The sequence below is a fragment of the Carassius carassius genome, chromosome 23 (genome assembly GCF_963082965.1).
Source record: "Carassius carassius chromosome 23, fCarCar2.1, whole genome shotgun sequence".
Classification (NCBI taxonomy): Eukaryota; Metazoa; Chordata; class Actinopteri; order Cypriniformes; family Cyprinidae; genus Carassius; species Carassius carassius.
In genome coordinates this window covers 22,719,643-22,739,439 of record NC_081777.1, presented here as the reverse complement: position 1 = coordinate 22,739,439, position 19,797 = coordinate 22,719,643, and the positions used below count along the sequence as shown (strand labels likewise).

The window sequence follows — 19,797 nt, the reverse complement described above, 5'->3', positions numbered from 1 at the left end:
GACATTATATGAGCTTTCACTGTTTAAGAGTTTTTTTTTATTTTTTATATGTTCCCTTTGTTCATTTCAGTCTTTTTTCATTTGTATCTATTTAAATGGTACTTACTTTTAGCACGTTTGTAATCAAGTTTGAGCATACAAATATTAGCCACTGTTTAGTCATGTCATGAGTGAAAAAGTGTTTCGAAGGAAATAAGGGTTCGACTGGGGAAGCCTTGGTAGCGCGCTTCCCAGATCTAAACAGTTCTGTTTTCCATCTGTTCCCACTCTGTCCCTTTTTCTGTCGAGCACAGCAAGAAAAAACGTTCTTTGTTCAGTCATGGGCGGGCGGTTCAAATGCCATCAACATTCCAGAAAAGCTCAGCATTCTCAGGAACAGGATTTCTCCTTCCCAGTTGCTTGCTTCCCTAAACCTACTGAAATTTCTACCATCTCCTTTAATCTCCATCTCCTTCTTTTTCTCACCATTTAGTTGGATAGCATGCTTACATAACTTGTCAAAGTAATCCCTACCAGCCCTCCCCCACTGTCCTGTACCCACTGGTTTAAGCCCAACCAGCAACGATGGGAGTACTAATATCTGCTGGGATTATCAGTGAGGAAGCCATGTAGCCTTTAATCTTTAACCGTAAACATGCCAACATTAGGATCTTAACTACACATAAAGGAAGCAAGATTGACTGAACAGAGGATCAGAAGAGATCAGCAAGTCATTCATAAGTCACACAAGTATGCATGGAAACTTTTGGTTCTGATAGACTTCACGGAATAGAGGCATTGTTAGCACAGATTATCATTAGCAGAGAGGCTGCAGTGAGCTGGAGAATGTGGATAATATTAGTTCCAGAGGAAAACATAGTTTGTGGTCATGGAATGTATCCAAAATTTGCAAATAGAAAGTGCGCAAGATCAAATGTTCCCTGAGCGTTGAGGCCAGTGTTATCTTCAGTAGGCTGTACATAACTTTTATTTTATTCAATAGGTGCCAAAATATTTCAACATCTGCATCATCTAGAATAAAGTTTATCAAAAGACAGAAAATTATGTTTTAATTAAGAAAAATAACAGTTTATAAAATGTTAGAAAAAAATTAAATATTTAAATATTATATAATTTAAAAAGGTATCGTTTAGAAAACTTGCTAATAAATTGTAATTTTAAATTAAAATTTGTAATTTATGTCTTTATAATATATTTTTTCTCTAATTTTAAATGGTCAGTATAAATGACCCATATTTTATTAATATAGTCCCTTGCTATGTTATTATAATATCTGAGGGACCAGAATGTTTGAAGGCCCCTGTTCTAGAGTAACTCCACTTACTACATTATATCACAAAAAAAAAAAAAAAAAAAAAAAAAAAAAAATATATATATATATATATATATATATATATATATATATATATATATATATATATATATATATATATATATATATATATATATATATTGTGAAAAAGGAATGGCTAAATTCAGGAGTTTGCTGACAGGGCACTTTCAAGCAGTGATGTCGTGAGAGCAGGAGCACTCTGGGATTTTAACACACTGGGCCGCACTAAGGGAGAGAAAAATAGACTGTGACTAAATGCTGTTTTGAATCATCAGTGTGGCACACTGGTTGCTACCGTGGCTAAAGGGGGTGCCACTCCCATTCCTCCATCTGCTGCAGAGCTGTAAACAATGATGTAATTTCCTCTCGGGGCTGAGCTGGCAATTTTAGAAGCTTAAAAGAGCATGGGGTAATTTACAGTAAGAGTGCCACTGTCCCATTTTACAGTCAGTTATTTGCGGCTAATCGAAGCATGTTAAAATATGTCATGTATCTCTAACAAATGACTCATAACATTATTAATATACCACTACAGTTGTGGCTAGGTGATGTTTCATCTATATTTACACATATCCAGAGGTGTTCTAGTCTGCAGTCATAGACATTGAATTGGTAGTAGTTTTGTCTCTACTGACAGACATGCGTGTTCTTTTCCACTGCCATGATATGATCAGCACATTATATACTCACCTGCTTTCAACACCTGTTTTGCACAATTTAGGTAAATACAGTGGCTGCCTATGACTGACTGCTAATGTGATTCTGGTAATGTCTGACAGAGGCATGAATAATTTGTGTTGTTTTCCTACCATCTGTAACTATGGAGCAAATTGCATGCAAACATTTAAAATAATACACTATTGTGTGTGCATATGGTATACTGCATGAATATGTTTATTTAAAGCATTGTTACAGTAATGAATGGTGAATTAAGATACACTACTGAACCAAAGTTTTTCTTATGCTCACTAAGGCTAAAATGAGGCTTACAATTCAAAAGATTTTATTTATTCCTTTGAATATGAAGCTGAATTTCCAGCGGCCATTACTCTAGTCTTCATTGTCACAGGATCCTTCTAATATTATAAATGTCTTTAATGTCATTTTTGGTAATTTTAAATGAGTTTTTTGTTGAATAAAATAATAATAATAATTCATAAATAAAATATTATTATTATTATTATTATTATCTTTATTATTATTAATCTTTCCCCAAACTTTTGAATGGTAGTGTATCATACAGTTTCTGAAGGATCATGTGACCCTGAAGAGTTATAAAATACTGAAAACATACTGTAATTATTTAACTGAATTTACCCACTGTATGAATGATAAAAAGTCAATAACACAGAGTTACACCACAATGTTCTTGTGTTGTATTAAAGAAACGTGCTTCATCGTAACATAATTAATTCAATGTACATTGTGTATAAAAGGTGTGCAAACTTTTCCATGTCTCATAAAAAATAAAATAAAAAAAAAAGCACATGCTTTGAGATTGACTATGATTTAAATGCACTTAACCTCTCCGATCTTGACGCATAGAACAGTTTATAGTGGTCACCAGTAATACAATAGGACACCTAGCAGTAGTACCCAGGTAAAGGTATCTCAGTTAATTCTAGACGGGGAACTCTCAGGAGTCCTCCAGCAATAAATAATTTAACAACTTCTAAGTAGACAGTAAAAAATAAACTGACACGGGAAAAGTAACTTTTTGTTTAATTACAGCATGTCACAGACTATTTAAATCACTGACACACAATGTTATTGCACACTGTGGTCTCAACTGTTATCTTTATGTAATCCACTGAAATCCTGTACATTAAAGTCTTCTCAAGTGGTCAACTATTTTGTTGATTTCCCTTTTTTGAATAGAATGTTTGTTTGTTTTTTACAGAACTGATAGGAATAGTTTGTTCAAGAGTACGTTTTATCTACCTTTTGTGTGACAAAACTTAAAATAGTTCAGATAGAATTACATGATCTAGTGCCTTTATACAGTGCATAGGCCTACCATAAGTCTATCCCTCACACCGCCTCGTTTTCATCAGCTTTTTAATACAATATGGGGTCTAACTTGAATAAAGTATATGGAATCATATGATGAATGAATCAGTGAACTAATATAGTATTTTTTTTTAAATCAATGACTGATGGGGCAAGGTTTCTTTAAAAGGAGAATAACAGACGTGCTGTATTATGGTGATTGTTTTATTAACATGTGAAACAGAGTTGGTTTTAATAAATGGTATTCTATATAAACAATCGAACTCTTTATCAGAGAAAGGACGCTACATTTTAATGAAATTCAATTCACATGAAATGTAGTGGGCTATTGTATATGCAATTTATATGTCGTTATCGTGAGCGTGATCTGAATGGTCGCAAAGGAACAATCACATATTAATAAAAAAATAATAAAAATCTACAGTAGGCCTATGTATAGATCTGATTTCATTCGAACATTTTACACTACACTTGGGATGTCAGGGATCACGCTGCTTAAAAGAAGAGCTAAAACAGTTTTCTGAACCGGTTCTTAACTGTTCAAAAGAACCGATTCGTGGAAACGAGACGGTATTCTCATAACTTGTCTGTTGTTGACCCAACGTTGTTCTCCTGACCGCGTTCATGTGACTAAAGCGCGTTCACGCAGTCTTGTAGCTGCGCTCCCGTGAAAAAAATATTTTTGCACAGCTTCAGTCAGTGCGCGACACCGAGACTGCCGGGCGACAGCAGCGTCTCCTTTTAGCGAATGTGGAAACACAAACATCCCGACGATTAACGGACCTACAACCAAACGCGGATCTACGTGTAGTGGATTCTTTTTTAATTGTTCCGTTTGGCAGCAGAAGGATATTTTTTCTGGGGGTAAGTGCAGTGTTTAAATCCCTCATTCGAGGATAATGGCTCTGCTGTTGTTTTACTAGACTTAGCGTGCTAGCTAGCTCAAAAGAGGCTAGCCGACAATGCTACCAACCCTTTTGCTGTGTTCCTCATCAAAATACTTTTTATGTGACCCATTTTTTTTTCTAACACGTTACGAGTCCTGGTGTGGTTCGTAACCTGTCACAAAAGGATTTTTTTTATTTCATTTTACCAAGCGCTGAGATTTGGTCAGTGTAACTTAACCATTATTAACCCGGCTTTGCTAGCTTTCTATGCTTATGCTAAACGAGACAAGCTGTTTATGTGATGAAATTAAATGAAATATAAATATTGCAGTGCTTTCTAATTTTAATAGTAGGATGCATAGATGCAGACACACCATTTGTATTTATTCTTTTAGTCCCAAGCTTGAGGCCTCGTTAACTGACATTGAGTCGTATTGGAGTGTTTCACCGTAGTGAGGTGACTTGACTGACAGATAGATGCTAATAATCTCAACATGAAAAGTGCAGTGCAAAAGCAGCCTGGCATAAATAAACACGTGTTATATGCACAGAGACAGCGTTAGCTGGATCAGCATGTGATCTTGTAATATACTTATCGCTGTTATTGTCAGTAAAATCTGTAATGATGTTGATTTAGAAATCAGTCATAAAGAAAACCTGCCCAAAGCTAGCCGTCAACCGACCTTTGTTTTGGAGCTTCTAGTCTACATGATTCTCTTAGACTCAAGATATTATAGGAAAATCGTGTGCATGTAATTGCTTTGAGACCTAAAGAAGCTTAATGTCATGAATGCCCATGTCTCTGCTGCACACTGTATTTATTCTAAGCTTGCGCGCTCTCAGACGCATTGAACTTGGCTGCTAGATCATTACATCACTCCTTTTTGTTTACAAAGCAGCTATTATTTGCCATGGAGATGTTGCATCTTTGTTGTGAGTTGAGCTGTACTGTTTTTGTTGTTCTTTATCCTTAAAGATCCATTTAAGCACCTCCCCTATCGATTACCGTAATTAAGGTTAAGTTGCAGCTGGTGGAAGCAATAGATAGAAAGGATAGGGTCAAATCCCTTCTGTAACTAACCTTATTCTACTATCAAGGTAAAGTAAGGTTGTTGTAAATAAACTTGATATTTTCCTATATAGAATAAATGGAGGTTTTAAGAAAACCTTCAGGCTGTTTATTTTAAACAGCTACCCCTGCATCTATCTGGGATGTTTTATTTGCCCATAGACATTTCTATTGGTTTGATGAAAATGCCTGGGAAGGCATAAAGTAAAAAAAAAAAAGCCTTCTACTTTGGCTTTGGAACACATTAGATTTGTGTTTCTGTGTGTCCTGGTACTTGGAAATGCAATCCTCCTCTCTCATTCTCCCCACACACCTCAACCGTGAACTAGAGATCATGTTATGGAGCATTCTTCACACAGTCATTGATTGTTTATCTCTGCTTTTGCTGGTACACCAGCTCTAGAGATATTCATGTTCTTTAGTAAGATGTTCACAAGGCCATGTTCATGCACCCTTTCACACAGAGATTAACCAATATCTTTTTTCACCAACACGCTAATGGCAGTAATTATACCAATGATTGTTGTTATTATTATGTGAGAAAATATAATTAGTAAATAATTGTCTTATCCATTTATTTTTGCATTTTAAATGAGTCTATTTAATAATACTTTATTTATTGGTATTTCTAATGCCTACCTTTAACATATGTTGACTTACAAGACATCTTTTACTTTTAAATGGCATTGTTGGGTGTTATTCTATTTATTTTAAATAAAGTTTAAACCACTTATCCGTCTAACTCTGTTTAGTGCTGCTGTGTTGTGCAACTAAGTATTTGCCTAAAAAAACCATGTGGTTGTCGGGACATTTGGATAATTTCAATCAATGTCTAGAGTCATTTTATTGTGAATCTTATGTTTTCAACCTGTTTTTGTGGAGCAGCTGCACACACTTGGTCAGCCGAACTTGGTTGCCCCCCACAGAAATGGCATCTGACTTTTAGCGTTAGACTCCACAGCTTCAGGATATTGGTGAGGTAACCTGAGCCTGTTCAGAATAGATAAAACAGGAGTATAGAGCAGGGATAGACCATTTCACACTCTTTGGTCCATTGCATCTCTCTTCCACCTCTTATACTTGCGTACACACAACACTGTTCTCTTTACCCCCTTGTGCCACCAATATGTCTTCTGCATAATCGCTACAGGATCATAATTCTGGTCGACGATCTGTCTGAGTGAAGCAGACAAGAAGCCTGATTGTTTGTGTTGTGTACATGCATAGAGGTGGGTGGATTCAGTCTTCCCACTGCGTCTTAGTGTTCTTTCTCCTTGACAACAATCAGTTTGCACATTTCTGTCTTAGCATGTTTTGGATTAATTTGTTACAGTTACTTCTAATAATTGTGCTTTTGTTAATTTAAATAGTGTTATTTTTTTATTAGCCTACTTGAGATTTGATTGGCTCTGAGATTTTACTTAGCAAAATAGCAGAGAACATGCTGATGTCTTTAGTTTGTCATTTATTCATCTAATGTGCAGTGTCTAAGACAGTTCAAAGTATGCTTTTCAGCTTGTGGAGTAGGCACACTAAATGGCAAGAATCTTTCATTTGTGGCCTGTGAAGATGATTGAGAATAACAGCTTTTGAATTTTGACACTGAGCAGAGACTCAAACCCTTTTACGTAAATGTAAATGACAAAACAAATGCACTAAATGCCTCATTGTTTGTCTTGGGTGCCCACAGCAATTGAATGGTTATAGCTGCATGTTACCTAAACAGCCCCTTGCCCAGAGCTATAGCTTTATATAGTATTACAGGATAGAGCACTAATGGACTCCGTTCGTGTAGAAGATATCTTCGAGAAGAGCAGGAAAGAATGGATGGGTTTCAATCGCTAATGAAGTGTGCATGTTATGCTTCATTTACCCCTGTTCATCTTCAGATGGAAAAGCTTCTGCTTCACTTTTGTAGTGAGTGGCCCAATTATAGATGAGACGAGCATGTTGAAGATGGTCATGCAGATGTAGTCTGTTAGATCAGGGGTTTTCAAACTTTTTGGAGCCAGGGACCCCTTACAGGGGACAGGATTTTCCAAGGACCCCCTCATAATTATAACAGTGTTTAATGCTAAAGTCTAATGTGGGTAGGAAAAATTAACATATGAATGTTTTATTGGTGCAAATGGTTAATACTACAGCATAATATCATTAAATTTACCATATTTTCCGGATAGTTGCACCAGGTCAGGGGAAACAAACATAAGCTGCATCGGTGTGTATGTCACATTTTACTATTACTTTCAGAAATAATTTAAATCCTGAATAGGTCTAAATGAAACAAATCTTACATAAAAAAAACATTCTACACAGTAACATGAATTTTATCTCCCCTCACTTCAAATCAAAACATTGTACATATGGTACAACAGACAAGTTACATTGAGTCACCAAATACCGTTTGTAGGTTTAGTTGGCTTATTTTGTTTGCTGATGATGAGGCTGTGATGTCAAGTTGCAATGCTAGAACTGATATGTTGTATGTGTGTGGGAGGTGCCAGCGCAAACACTCTGGATTCCTTATATCAGCAGAAAAATGTGATATTCTTCTTAGTCCATTAGGGAAAGTAATGGCCTAATGGTTAGAGAGTCTGACTCGCAATCGAAGGGTTGTGAGTTCGAGTCTCGGACCGGTAGGAATTGTAGGTGGGGGGAGTGCATGTACAGTGCTCTCTCCACCCTCAATACCATGACTGAGGTGCCCTTGAGCAAGGCACGGAACCCCTAACTGCTCCCCAGGCGCTGCAGCATAAATGGCTGCCCACTGCTCCGGGTGTGTGTTCTCGGTGTGTGTGTTCACTGCTGTGTGTGTGCACTTTGGATGGGTTAAAAGCCGAGCACGATTCTGAGTATGGGTCACCATACTTGGCCATATGTCACGTCACTTTTAATTTAAACTTTTAATATTCGTCAGATAAGAGAAAGACATTATTCAAAACAGTCTATTATTTATGTACCTTCAAAATGACCGTGAAACATTGTGCTTTTGTAAAATAAAGAAAACGAACAAAATGCGCTTGCCATCTTGGTCTATGTGAACCACTTACTAAAATGAAGAAAAACTGCAGTATACATATTGGCTATATAAATCTTAAAGTGCACGCTTATTTGACATTAATTCATTATATAAGTCACATTTGAATAGAAATCATAGCACGTTTCAGAAGATGGGGAAAAAAAAGAATTGCAGTCCAGAAAATACGGTATAGCAAATTATTTTGTGGACCCCTGGCTTTGCGTCATGGACCCCCCCCCCCCCCCCACCCAAAATAAAAAAAAACTTCATTAGATGATGTGGTCATCGTAATGTGTAATAAATAAAGCATGCTGAAGATAAACTTCTGTCTTTAAGATTTGTATGCCTCAGATAAATTCAGTCCTGCTCATTGTATGCTGTTTGATTGTTTATTGTGATTCTATTCACACCAAATTATATGCTATGTGGATGTCCTGGTGTCGGTGCATGCATTTAAAATGCTTTTGCAGTGTAAAGAAGTCTTATGTTAAGACCGGCTTAGGACAAAATGATCTGTATCTCGCGTAAAACAACTGCACTGATGATCGTAGATTCAGCATGAGTCATATGTGAATACATTTTATTTTCTCTCTTAAATTTTCTTTCCACTGGAAAATTCCACTCATTTTGCATCCCGACTATAGAGGAGTAGAGCTCTGCTGTTTATTGTACCTGGAGCACTATGACCTGCATGTAAATATCATGCCTGAGCCCTCATTTAGATGGAAATGCTGGGTAGAATCACTGCCCTACCCTCAGCCCTTTTGTTTACAATTGCTTGTCCTGTGTTGATTGGAGATTTGTACCATTAACAAATCATTCTGCTGTTAGCATATGATCTGGGCCATGGGGGCAGTGTGGAGCACATGGTGCATTGGTTTCTAGAGCTCAACTATAATTGACCTATCAAGGGAGCATATGAGTCCTTTTATATAGCTGTCTGGAATTTTGATTTGAGTTTTTTATTGTTATATAATACAAATATTATATTAGAGTTTTTTTAGTTAACACAGAATAGGATGCCTGTAGGTGTTTCAGTTGCACTGTATTTGAGGCAGGACTGAGCAAAGGCCATTTTCCATGCGTGAACCCTCACACCTGCCCTTTTAAATGATAATGTTGCAAAACCGGAACAAAAGACTTTGCAAATGGTCTTTGATTATTTTCAAAGGCTTTCATTTCTTTTGTAGGTCCATCATTATATTTAACAGCTCTATGGTTAACAGATGATTTTATATAAATAGGAAAAGGCTGTCTGAAGAACCTAAAGATGAACTCCATTTTTTGTGACTAATGGCCAGGATTTTAATATGACGTCTCATGAGCACAATTTTGTGGAATTTAATGTTTTGGTTGCCATGTTATCACTAGCTAAATCTACAGGGCATGTTTTGACTGAGGCGAGGGACCAAAGGTCACATGGGACAGTCCGAGCCCTGTAGTGTCTGACAGAAACGCAGATGGGGGTTGCTGTCCAGGCCTTTAATGTCAGTTTCAAGAGTAGAAAGGTCAGATTGTTTTTATCAGCCTTATTCTAGTCATGTTGGGCGTGCACTGGGGTATTTTGGGTAGTGGTGAGAGGTGATACTTAGTGGTGTATGTGGCTCTGAGCTTCTTTATAGCAGTTAAGATTGGCGGTATTGAATTTGTTGTAATGTACCACATTCTCTCTCTCTACTTACAAAGGCATTAAAGTGCCTGTAAAGCTGCACTGCTCAGTATTTGTGGTTTTGTTAGTGCCTCTTTATGAGCAGTGTGTGTGATCGTTGAGTGTTTTGTTTAAGTTGCCGGCTGTCATATGGGTGCCATGTTGTAAAATATCTTTTGTCTGGGAGACATGAATAGAGACGGCGGCAAAAGGAGGAGCTGTGTAATCTGACACGGCTGGACCCATGAACCGGTCCAACTCCTCCTACTCCTCAGAGAGAGAGAGCGAGAGAGACAGAGAACCAGAGAGAGTGAGCATGCTGACTTCAGACTGACATTTGACTCCTCGATCCACAGGCAACGGTGGTGACTGTGCAGGCGGGACCCTCTCCTTCCTTCTGCGATCGCTCTGAGAGTTTGATCCTCTGTGAAACAGTGTGCTTCTTCCCTCTCCGTTTTCTTCATTTAAAGAGCTGACGGGGTACTCTGAAAGTCATGGGAGTGGTCCAGAAGTTTTGGAATGTGCTTATAAAGGGGGAAAAGCCTGACAACTTGACTCCTTAACCATTTTTTAGTCTTTTTGCCTCTTTCTAGAGATTGCTGCTGAACTCTCCTTCCAGGCACTGGTATCTGGATCTACTTGTGTAACAATCCTGACTACAGCAAAAACCTTTTTTTTTTTTTTTTTGTTACACTTTCTGCTCTACCGACTTTTTCTTTTGTTTGTCCTGGGCTGTTCTTTACTGAAGAGAAAGTATTTTAAAACACAAATCTACTGCTCTCCACTTTGAGGAACACTTGCTGGAATTTTCTCAGATTGTGCAAGTGTAGGTGTTTTGGGACTCATCCCTTCCTCCTTTGGGGGGTTTGGGGTGGGGATACCATACCGTGGCCCTAGACGACCTGTTGGGAGCTGTGTTTCTATCTTAAGCAGAAGACTATCTTAGAAGACTGTAGGAAAGGAGCGTGAACCAGAAAAGGAGGGACTCTCTTTTACGGGCCCTTTTGTTTTTTATGGAAAGAGCATGATGAAGAGTCAATCTGCTCCCCATGTCGGCTACTATTAGACTACAGCCCGTGTACTCATGGAAGGGGGTGCTCAAGCTCTTCTCTTGCATAGCGGCCAGAACTGCTAGTAAACCTAAAGGTAACAGAACCATGCTTGTTTTGTTTACTACCACCACTAACTGAGAGGAAGGCCATTTTATTGGTCTTTCATTCACGTTGCCCTAAAATGAAAGCTCTGTTCTCATTTACCAACCTTCATGTCATTCTGAGTTCTTTTTTTTGTATGACATAGAATTGATCCTGAGATTTGGTACATCGAGACAGGTCACTGTATGACTCATGAATGGATTCATAACTTAATCACGAGGTTTTCAACCTAGCAGCAGAGTCAATTACGATTGTTGATATCAAAACAAAATTGAGTTATCAGCTTTTTAGTCCCCGTTTGCTTTTGGTCATTCTGATCCATGATATTGACCATCTGCCTGATTTAGACTTCTACATCTCTTAAACTGCTGAATAATTTCACCAGATACTTTAATGCACATTGAGCGACCTTCCATTTTGAATGGCTTCTGATGAAATATTGAAGTGTGGTCTAATGCGGAGAAATCAATGTGAAGCCCAGACGCTGTTGTGCTGTGCATTAGTCCTGCCCACCATGCGTATCAGCTTTATAAGGCTTCATGTTAGAAAGGCTAAAAATTGTATAAAGCTGTATTCATAGGGCCACTGAAAGGAGGTCGGTTGGAGGGGTGTGTCTATTTCTCAACATCATGGTATGAAGAAATATCTGTTCTACTTGTTTTGTACCTGTATTGTTCACAGTTTCATTGACTGTTATTGTAATTTATTATACAGTTGCTATAGAAAAACAAAACAAAAGTTGTCTTATGTTGTTTAGAAAGTCATTTTTGTCTAAGAACAATTTAAGAAGGATTCGCAACACTTAAGTAGTTCTTGTTAGTGTGGGAGCTTAGTGACACTTAAACAGCATGGAAACACTTTTTCTTTTTTGGTCCGCAATTAACAAACTGACTAGCTGTGAGACCTGATTTTTGCCTCTCTTTATTCTTTGTGGAAAAACCAAACACTCATGAAATAAACCAGAAAAGCAGCTCAACAGTTGGAAAACAAACATAGGTAGATCTAGAGTGTCTTCATTGTATTTTACAAGACTAACCAAACCTTCTCTGTCTCTCTTTGCTTTCTCTATCATTCCAGAGGTCCACACATTTCAAAGAAAGAAGAAAGACGTATTTGGAAATCATATGGACGAAGGTAAGTATTCAGTTTTCTGTTCTAACTGTGTGAGTTCTGTTATTGTATTTTTAGCACATGCAATGTTTAGGTTATCCAAACAGAGACTACTGCCAATGTGCAGGCCTTTGGAAATGTTGGATCGTTGAAACTTGCAAAGGGGTTGGGTTTTTCTTGGATGTGATGCTCCATTTCGTGTTCAGCTGATGTTTAGTTCAGCTTCAGTTCATGGGGATGTGCAAGGCTTCTTAGTCAATGGAGAAATATCTGAGGAAAGATAGATGATAAGGACTTGTGCTTATATTCATTCTCAGTCCCCATCCGGAAAGCAGGACACATCTGTACCATCAGACATCCAGACCCTCTGAGTCTGTGTTAACACAGGCAACTATTAGACATTGCAAAGTGGCCCATCTCTTAAGAAACTAACTTTGGCGGGTTACACCATCTCTTTGGCCTTTATCTCTTCATCCACCAGAGCCCTGCATACTGAACTTCTTGTCTATGTCTTCCATCAATTTTATAAGACTTCTTCCAGAGAACTGTGTTCAAAAACGCTGTTTACAAATGAAATGAGACCAAAAGCAATTCATTTAATGGAACATGTCCCAGAATATATCCCACAAACCCCTTCTGCAGTCATACATGTGTACTGTACAAGCTTGCTTCCATAGCACAAATAAGCATCATGGAGGCATTAAAAGAGCTAGTCAAACTCTAATCGTAAATCTTAATAACCCACAAAACTTTTATTATCCGTTTTGAGTACTGCTTTCAGATCTCAAGAATAAAACTAATTCCCATTACAGAATGTTGCAGAATGCTAACCACAACCACTGCAGCAAGCTTAAATCCAATGGTAACACCTACTGAGTGAACAAAGCGCTTGACCACAAACATCTCCATGGAGTCTGGCAGCAGACCACATTATTACTGTACCTGATTAAATGTCATGTCTCGTCACAAACCAGGCCATATTTCTTACCAGACATGTGGAGTCCCAGCTCGTGCTCTCTGCATGATGGACTTAAGTTGCAGTTTTGATATTTAAATTCATCAGCGAACATTAGAATATTTGAGATGTGACAACATCGCAATTATCGGTGTCCTGACTTGGAGAGATTTTGCTTTTTTTGCTATTGCTGCAGGGGGTGGTACATGGTATATTGTGTTCCTCCTTTCAATGGTAGGGTTGTAACGGTATGAGATTTTCACTGTATGATAATCGTCTCAGAAAATATCACGATTTCATGGTATATATTAAACAATAATTCTTATCGGTAACAATGACTCCTAAAAGAATAAGAACAAGTTATTTGAGTGAACAAATCCTTTATTATAACAAACTTAATATAATTTTACTGAAAGTATAAAAGTCTCCCTTCTGAAAAAAAAAAACAATAAAAAATACACAAAAGTTAATTAAAGCTGTACACCTTATGTATATCTGTATCACACTTTAAAATGTAAATTAATGTTATCAAATGAAAATTTAAGAATTTTTTTTGCCAAAGTTCTGCACAACATAGGGTATAATAAGTTAAAACATGGACAAACATGATATTCCTTAAAAATAATGTTTAAATTAATTATTATAAAGTATATTATTCTTGTTGTTGTTGTTATAACTTTGAAGTACATTGAACAATGCTATTATATTTGTCATAAATTCAAGTTGAATCAAACGTTTATTTTGATGGGTTGTAGCGGACCTTTCAGTTTCAAACTGTATTTGACAATGGTTTTTCTCAAATAAAACCAGGAAATGTTTAAGTTTTGATGGTTATCCATGACCAAAATCATACTACCTTAATTCATTTTTATAAGTGCGACACCTTTATCTATTATATATTAGGGATGGCATCTGCGAATATGAGAAAAGATGTTGGATGTATTGCCTGCTTTTGCAGCCACTTTGCGTTCACATATTTTTCTAAATGGATCCGTCCTCAAGGACAACCACGTGTGTGTGTGTATATATATATATATATATATATATATATATATATATATATATATATTCAAATTATTCCCATACTGCAGATTAGTAACTTTTTTTTCTGGCGATTAGATATAATTTGGAGATTAGACATAATCTCTGTCTCTGTCATTTTCTCTGCTGTACATGCATGTAAGCAGCCAAGTAAATGCAGTGTGAAGCGGCATAACAGAAATAAACAGCATATGGGTGGTTGAGTTTCTTTTCATTAATTATTTTTTAACCGTATATATGCAAATGTTTATGGTATGATAACCGTGCACGTTCAAACTGCGATTAAAACATTATACTGGTCTATTGTTTCAACCCTACTTAATGGAAACCAGAAGCTTTGTTCACTCAGGTTGTAGTGTTGGGTTGGCTTGAACTCTGTAACCATTGATTTGGAGAATTCTGTAACTCTAGAAACATACTGGACAAAAGTATACAAATGCAGGTGAAAAATCCTTGGCCAAAGCATTGAAAGCTAGTTGTGTAGTTATACGTGCTATATGTTGTTGCATTACATTACATTACTATAGTGTTAATGTTGATATCAGTTGTCAGTACAGAACAGATCTGTTTTTATTTAGTAACTAGCTGTAAACATGTCTGCAGGTAAACTTGTGTTGACCTTGCATAGCTAAAAGTGTTTTGTTCACATACTTAAGAGTTTTTTTTTGTGTCTTTAAGACTTGACTATGACTTGTCATATGATTTTTTTTGACTCAGCTCAGCACTAATGCTGATGTTTTTGCTGAGGCTCCATTGATTTGATGTACTAAAGTTACCTGGCCTAACTGTCTACCTGAGACACACAAATAACAGTCTTGGGTATTGCAGCTTTGGCTTGTGCAGTGTAGGCCAGTTGCATTGCCATTTGCCTTTTGTTCTGTCTTCCTAACGCCATTATCAGACCTGACAATGACATCAAACCACTTCCTCTGGGGTTACAGGATTTCCTGTTATATGTGATGGACTGCAAACTTTCCACTGACATTGCAGCTCAGCACTGCTGGAGAAAAGAGACACACCACAGTTCTTTTGATTCCCAGACGAAGAACTTAAAAGAAAAATCAGCAGTGCCACAAGGGCTTCTGCCACTCTTACTTTCTTCCAGAGTTTTAAACCAGTTCTTAGAAGTAAACTTTTTTTAAAACCCAAGTCTACTATTTATTTGCCATAGAATTTCTCCACAGTGTGTTTTCTAGACTTACCTTTGGCTAAGTCGACTAAGAAGGAAAACAAATGGCAAACGGTCCCACTATACATTATAGCTTTCCAAAAGAATAACCAAAATTATATGAAGTTTTTTTTTTTTTTAAACATTGCATAAATTAATTTACACTTATTTTTGGACATTACATTGAAGGTTAATATAAGATAAGACTAGTTGGATGAACATGAACATTCTGCTCTGGAATGCTTCTCTGCCCCCCTCAAGAAACACATTTCTGATGGATTGATTTTTAGCTTTGGCAGAAGTAGCGTATTTTGCCTGCCAAGCACAACTTATAAAAGTCAGCGTCCATAAATAATTCTTTCTCACAGTTCAAGCACTATCTCAAACTCCCAACTCTAAACTTGTCAGGACATATATGCTTGATTTCCCTTCCCTTCCAATTCATTTACACTTCTTTCCTCTTAGTGAGACACATGCATCACTTCAGCTGTCATTAAAACCTCAGCTTAATGGAGCAACAGTGTCGTAAAAGTAGTGTACAACAGCCATCAGCCACTCAGACTGTTTCGTGGTGGGAGGTTGGCCTGCTGTCTCTTTGGCTTAACGTCAAGCAGACAAGACTGTCTTTGCTTCTTGTATTGTATCAGTGACAACTGCTCTGAATATAAGTGCACATGGAGGGCCAACATCCTGCAGAGTTCAGCATTAACCTGTTTGGAAGTTTCTATAAGACCTAGATTAGCTGGTTCAGGTGTGTTTAATTGAGTTGGAGTTAAACTCTGCAGATCGTTGGCCCTCCAGGATACCTCTGACATAAGCACCCAGGTGATAGCCTGTAAAATGTTTCTTTACAGTTCGAACACAGTTTGGGGGCTTGTCCGGGATTTGAACACACATGTCATCCAATCAAGCAAGAATCATGCATTCATTCATGCCTGCACAACACGACTTGCACAAAGGAGTAACAGTACCGGATTGTGCTAGCAATAACAAGATTATGGGTTCAAAGGATGATGATCCAGGAATGTTTAGCATTCATATATATTTGTTGCCCCTTCTAATCCTCTGGTCTTGACTACAAGCCTAGAAAGGCATTGAGGACGTAGTGTTAGCTCTTGTGCTTCGGCTAATTTTGGCCTCAGTTGTTATACTCCGAGAGCTGCTCAGTGAGGAGGCTAAAAATACTTAGGGCTTTATTAGAACAGATGTGTTTACTAGTAGATTCTAAGCCACCTACATACACACAGAGCTCGTCTGTATACTATATACTGTGCTCTGATCCAGCCCTTCTGCTCCTTTGTTCTGTAGTCTCTTAATTGATTTTTTTGCTCCCAGTGCTAATTTAGTTACTCTTGTGCTTCCTATTGACTGATGTGTAGATGTAGGTTATAATAACAGTAGGGTGTTACACCCTCCTTCTGTCATGCATTAGGAAAGAATGCATCCCAGGTCGTCCCATACACATACACTTTCTCAATGCAGCTTGTTGCCATAGGAACAGTCTTGTAGCAGACATGCGCTCTGGTTTTCTGAGTCCACTCTCCATGTATGGCATTAAAAAAAAAAAAAAAAATTGAAGCGTGGAGATCTGCACATCTTAGTCGTGCCTGAAATAGCTGCCCCAAGCCTTCCCCAGAGGCCCATGTCTGACTTATCGGTGGCACTAGACGGCTATATCTATGAGCCACTCAGGAAGAACAGACCTCAGCGCTGTTGAGACTCTTTTATAGCATTATTTGGGGCTCATACTGGTTGAATCAGCAGAAACGTGTACCTTTTACCCCGAGGCTACATTTTAAAATGTCTGCTGCTTTATGTCCAGGATGCAGATGTGTGCAGGTCAGTGCATTAGATGCCAGCTGATCTCTTTTGTCTTGCATAATGGAGTTCAGCTGCGGTTGGATTTGGTGTAAATGCATGTACCTTAATTTCCTTTCTCCATGTTAACTTTCTTCTCTGTCTCCTGTTCTTCAGAAATGAGTCGCCAGACTGCCACAGCGCTGCCCACAGGAACCTCTAAGTGTCCCCCTTCTCAGCGCGTCCCTACCTTGTCGGGCACCACTGCATCCAACAGTGACCTCGCCAGCCTGTTTGAGTGTCCGGTCTGTTTTGACTATGTGCTGCCACCCATCCTGCAGTGCCAGAGCGGGCATTTGGTTTGTAGCAACTGCCGGCCCAAACTCACCTGCTGCCCCACCTGCAGAGGCCCTCTTGGTTCAATCCGCAATTTGGCCATGGAGAAAGTGGCCAACTCAGTGCTTTTCCCATGCAAGTATGCCTCATCGGGCTGCGAAGTCACCCTACCGCACACAGACAAAGCTGAACATGAGGAGCTTTGTGAATTCCGGCCATACTCTTGCCCCTGTCCTGGCGCCTCCTGCAAGTGGCAGGGATCTCTTGATGCTGTCATGCCCCACTTGCTGCACCAACACAAGTCCATAACCACGCTACAAGGTGAGGATATTGTCTTTCTGGCCACAGACATCAACTTGCCTGGGGCGGTGGACTGGGTCATGATGCAGTCATGCTTCGGCTTCCATTTTATGCTTGTGCTGGAGAAGCAGGAGAAATATGACGGCCACCAGCAGTTCTTTGCCATCGTGCAGCTGATTGGCACACGGAAACAGGCAGAAAACTTCGCATACCGGCTGGAGTTGAATGGGCACCGGCGGCGACTCACCTGGGAAGCGACGCCACGTTCAATTCACGAGGGCATCGCCACCGCCATCATGAATAGTGACTGCCTTGTGTTTGACACCTCCATTGCTCAGCTGTTTGCAGAGAACGGCAACCTGGGCATCAACGTCACCATATCCATGTGCTGAGGACTAACAGCCGTGCATACTTGAATGCATACACACACATACAAACATGAAACCAGACATTTCAATACACCGCAGGATACCTTGAGTTGTGCTTGGGGGCTGGGGGAGTAGCTAAACTGGGGAACATTTTGCTGTTGTTTGTTCCGAGTAGTCATAAAAAAAAAAAAAATGTTATTGGTTGGAGCTTGGCAAGTCCAACCAGAACTCCTGGGTTCTCAGTTTTATGCTACAATATTATATAAGTTAAATAATTAATGTATTCTACATTTTTGAGAGCAACAGTCATTGCCCTTGAAGGTGTCGGAAAGCCACGTTTATGGGATGGACATTTGAAAATGTGGCATTTGGAGCGGTGAGCTGGATGACGGTTGGGAATATTGATCAATTCTGGAGTGGGTTTGCTCAAAATGCGCAACCCTTAGAGCAAGTTTTTGTTCGTTCTGTTGTTGTTTCCCAAGACGTTTTGCATTTCAGTTCAGATAAAACACTAACTTCTATGTTCAAATATTAGGTTTTGTTTTATTCTAATCTCCCCCTCGCCCCTTTTTTGTTCCCTTAAATTGTTCCTACCTTGAGTATGATACGGAAAGGTTCTGGCAATTGGTGCATGACCACTGGATAAGTTATAACAAGTCCAGATTTCATTTTAGAAGTCTTGTTTGTTTCTGCCTGTCGCTGCAGTGTTCCTCCTGTTTGTTTTTGAAGGGATGGCTTGGCACACGCACATCAAGCCAAGCTATAGAAGCCACACTTCTTCGTTTTTTTTATATCAAATACTCTTAAAAGATAGATTCAAGTTGTACAGTATGTGTGAGATCATAAATTTGTTTTCCTAACCTGGAAGCCCTCAATTACAAACGCTGGAGTCAACACTGCATTGAATATCAGGCTAGGAACTGGGGCAATTAATAGTTATTATAATGAGATTATTGTCATAATTATCATTTTGTAATGACTTATAAGAAAATGGAATGAAAAAGGCTGTTGTAACCTTGTGGCTAATCTTCAGTGTTTGTAGATAGTGTTGTTCTTCAGAAGACATCAGTGTCTTTTTTTCTCTTTTTGTAAGTCAATATTTTTGTTGCTGTTGTTCTTTGTATGTCTGCATTTCTGTTTTTTGCAAGGATAGGGTGAAGCAAAGCCAAACATCTCTATAGATACATTGTACTGTTGCTAGTCCTGATCTCTAATTTTATTTGTTTTTGTTCTATTTTGCCAGTAAATAAATCTATCTTTTTCATACCCTCTGTGAATTTTTCCTCACTGCTCATTCTAAATTGCAGCTGATGGTTGGTGATGCTGGCTACCAACTTCTTACTTTGCATTGTCCTTGTTAGTTTGTCTGATAATGTAGAACTTGCTTTTTAACATGTAAACCTAAAACTATAATATTACTTTAAAACTGACATTAAATTCCATTGTGCGCAACGTACATTTTTTTCTTAACATGTTAAGCATGTTTTTAATTTCATGACTTTTTAGGAATGTTGTCATCATATTGAAGAAAATGAATAGGAAATGTTTAGAACCCAGACTTCAAAGTGGTTACTGTTTTGCCGTTTCCTCTTATGGACCGCT

General features: G+C 38.3%; 1 protein-coding gene across 5 annotated transcripts; it reads left to right on the top strand.

Annotated features, from left to right (window-relative positions):
• The first annotated feature begins 706 nt into the window (after nucleotides 1–706).
• LOC132101541 (E3 ubiquitin-protein ligase Siah1-like) lies at nucleotides 707–19,461 on the top strand. 5 transcript variants are annotated; one of them, XM_059506579.1, is made up of 4 exons: nucleotides 10,203–11,112; nucleotides 11,266–11,752; nucleotides 12,198–12,254; nucleotides 17,369–19,461. In XM_059506579.1, the coding sequence occupies exons 3-4, from the start codon at nucleotides 12,245–12,247 to the stop codon at nucleotides 18,217–18,219; spliced, it is 861 nt and encodes a 286-aa protein (XP_059362562.1). In that variant the 5' UTR covers nucleotides 10,203–11,112; nucleotides 11,266–11,752; nucleotides 12,198–12,244; the 3' UTR covers nucleotides 18,220–19,461. The 5 variants fall into 5 exon arrangements, with proteins under 5 accessions (XP_059362564.1, XP_059362565.1, XP_059362561.1 ...); XM_059506581.1 differs by lacking the exons at nucleotides 10,203–11,112; nucleotides 11,266–11,752 and adding an exon at nucleotides 707–729; XM_059506582.1 differs by lacking the exons at nucleotides 10,203–11,112; nucleotides 11,266–11,752 and adding an exon at nucleotides 4,028–4,208.
• Nucleotides 19,462–19,797: the final 336 nt, after the last annotated feature.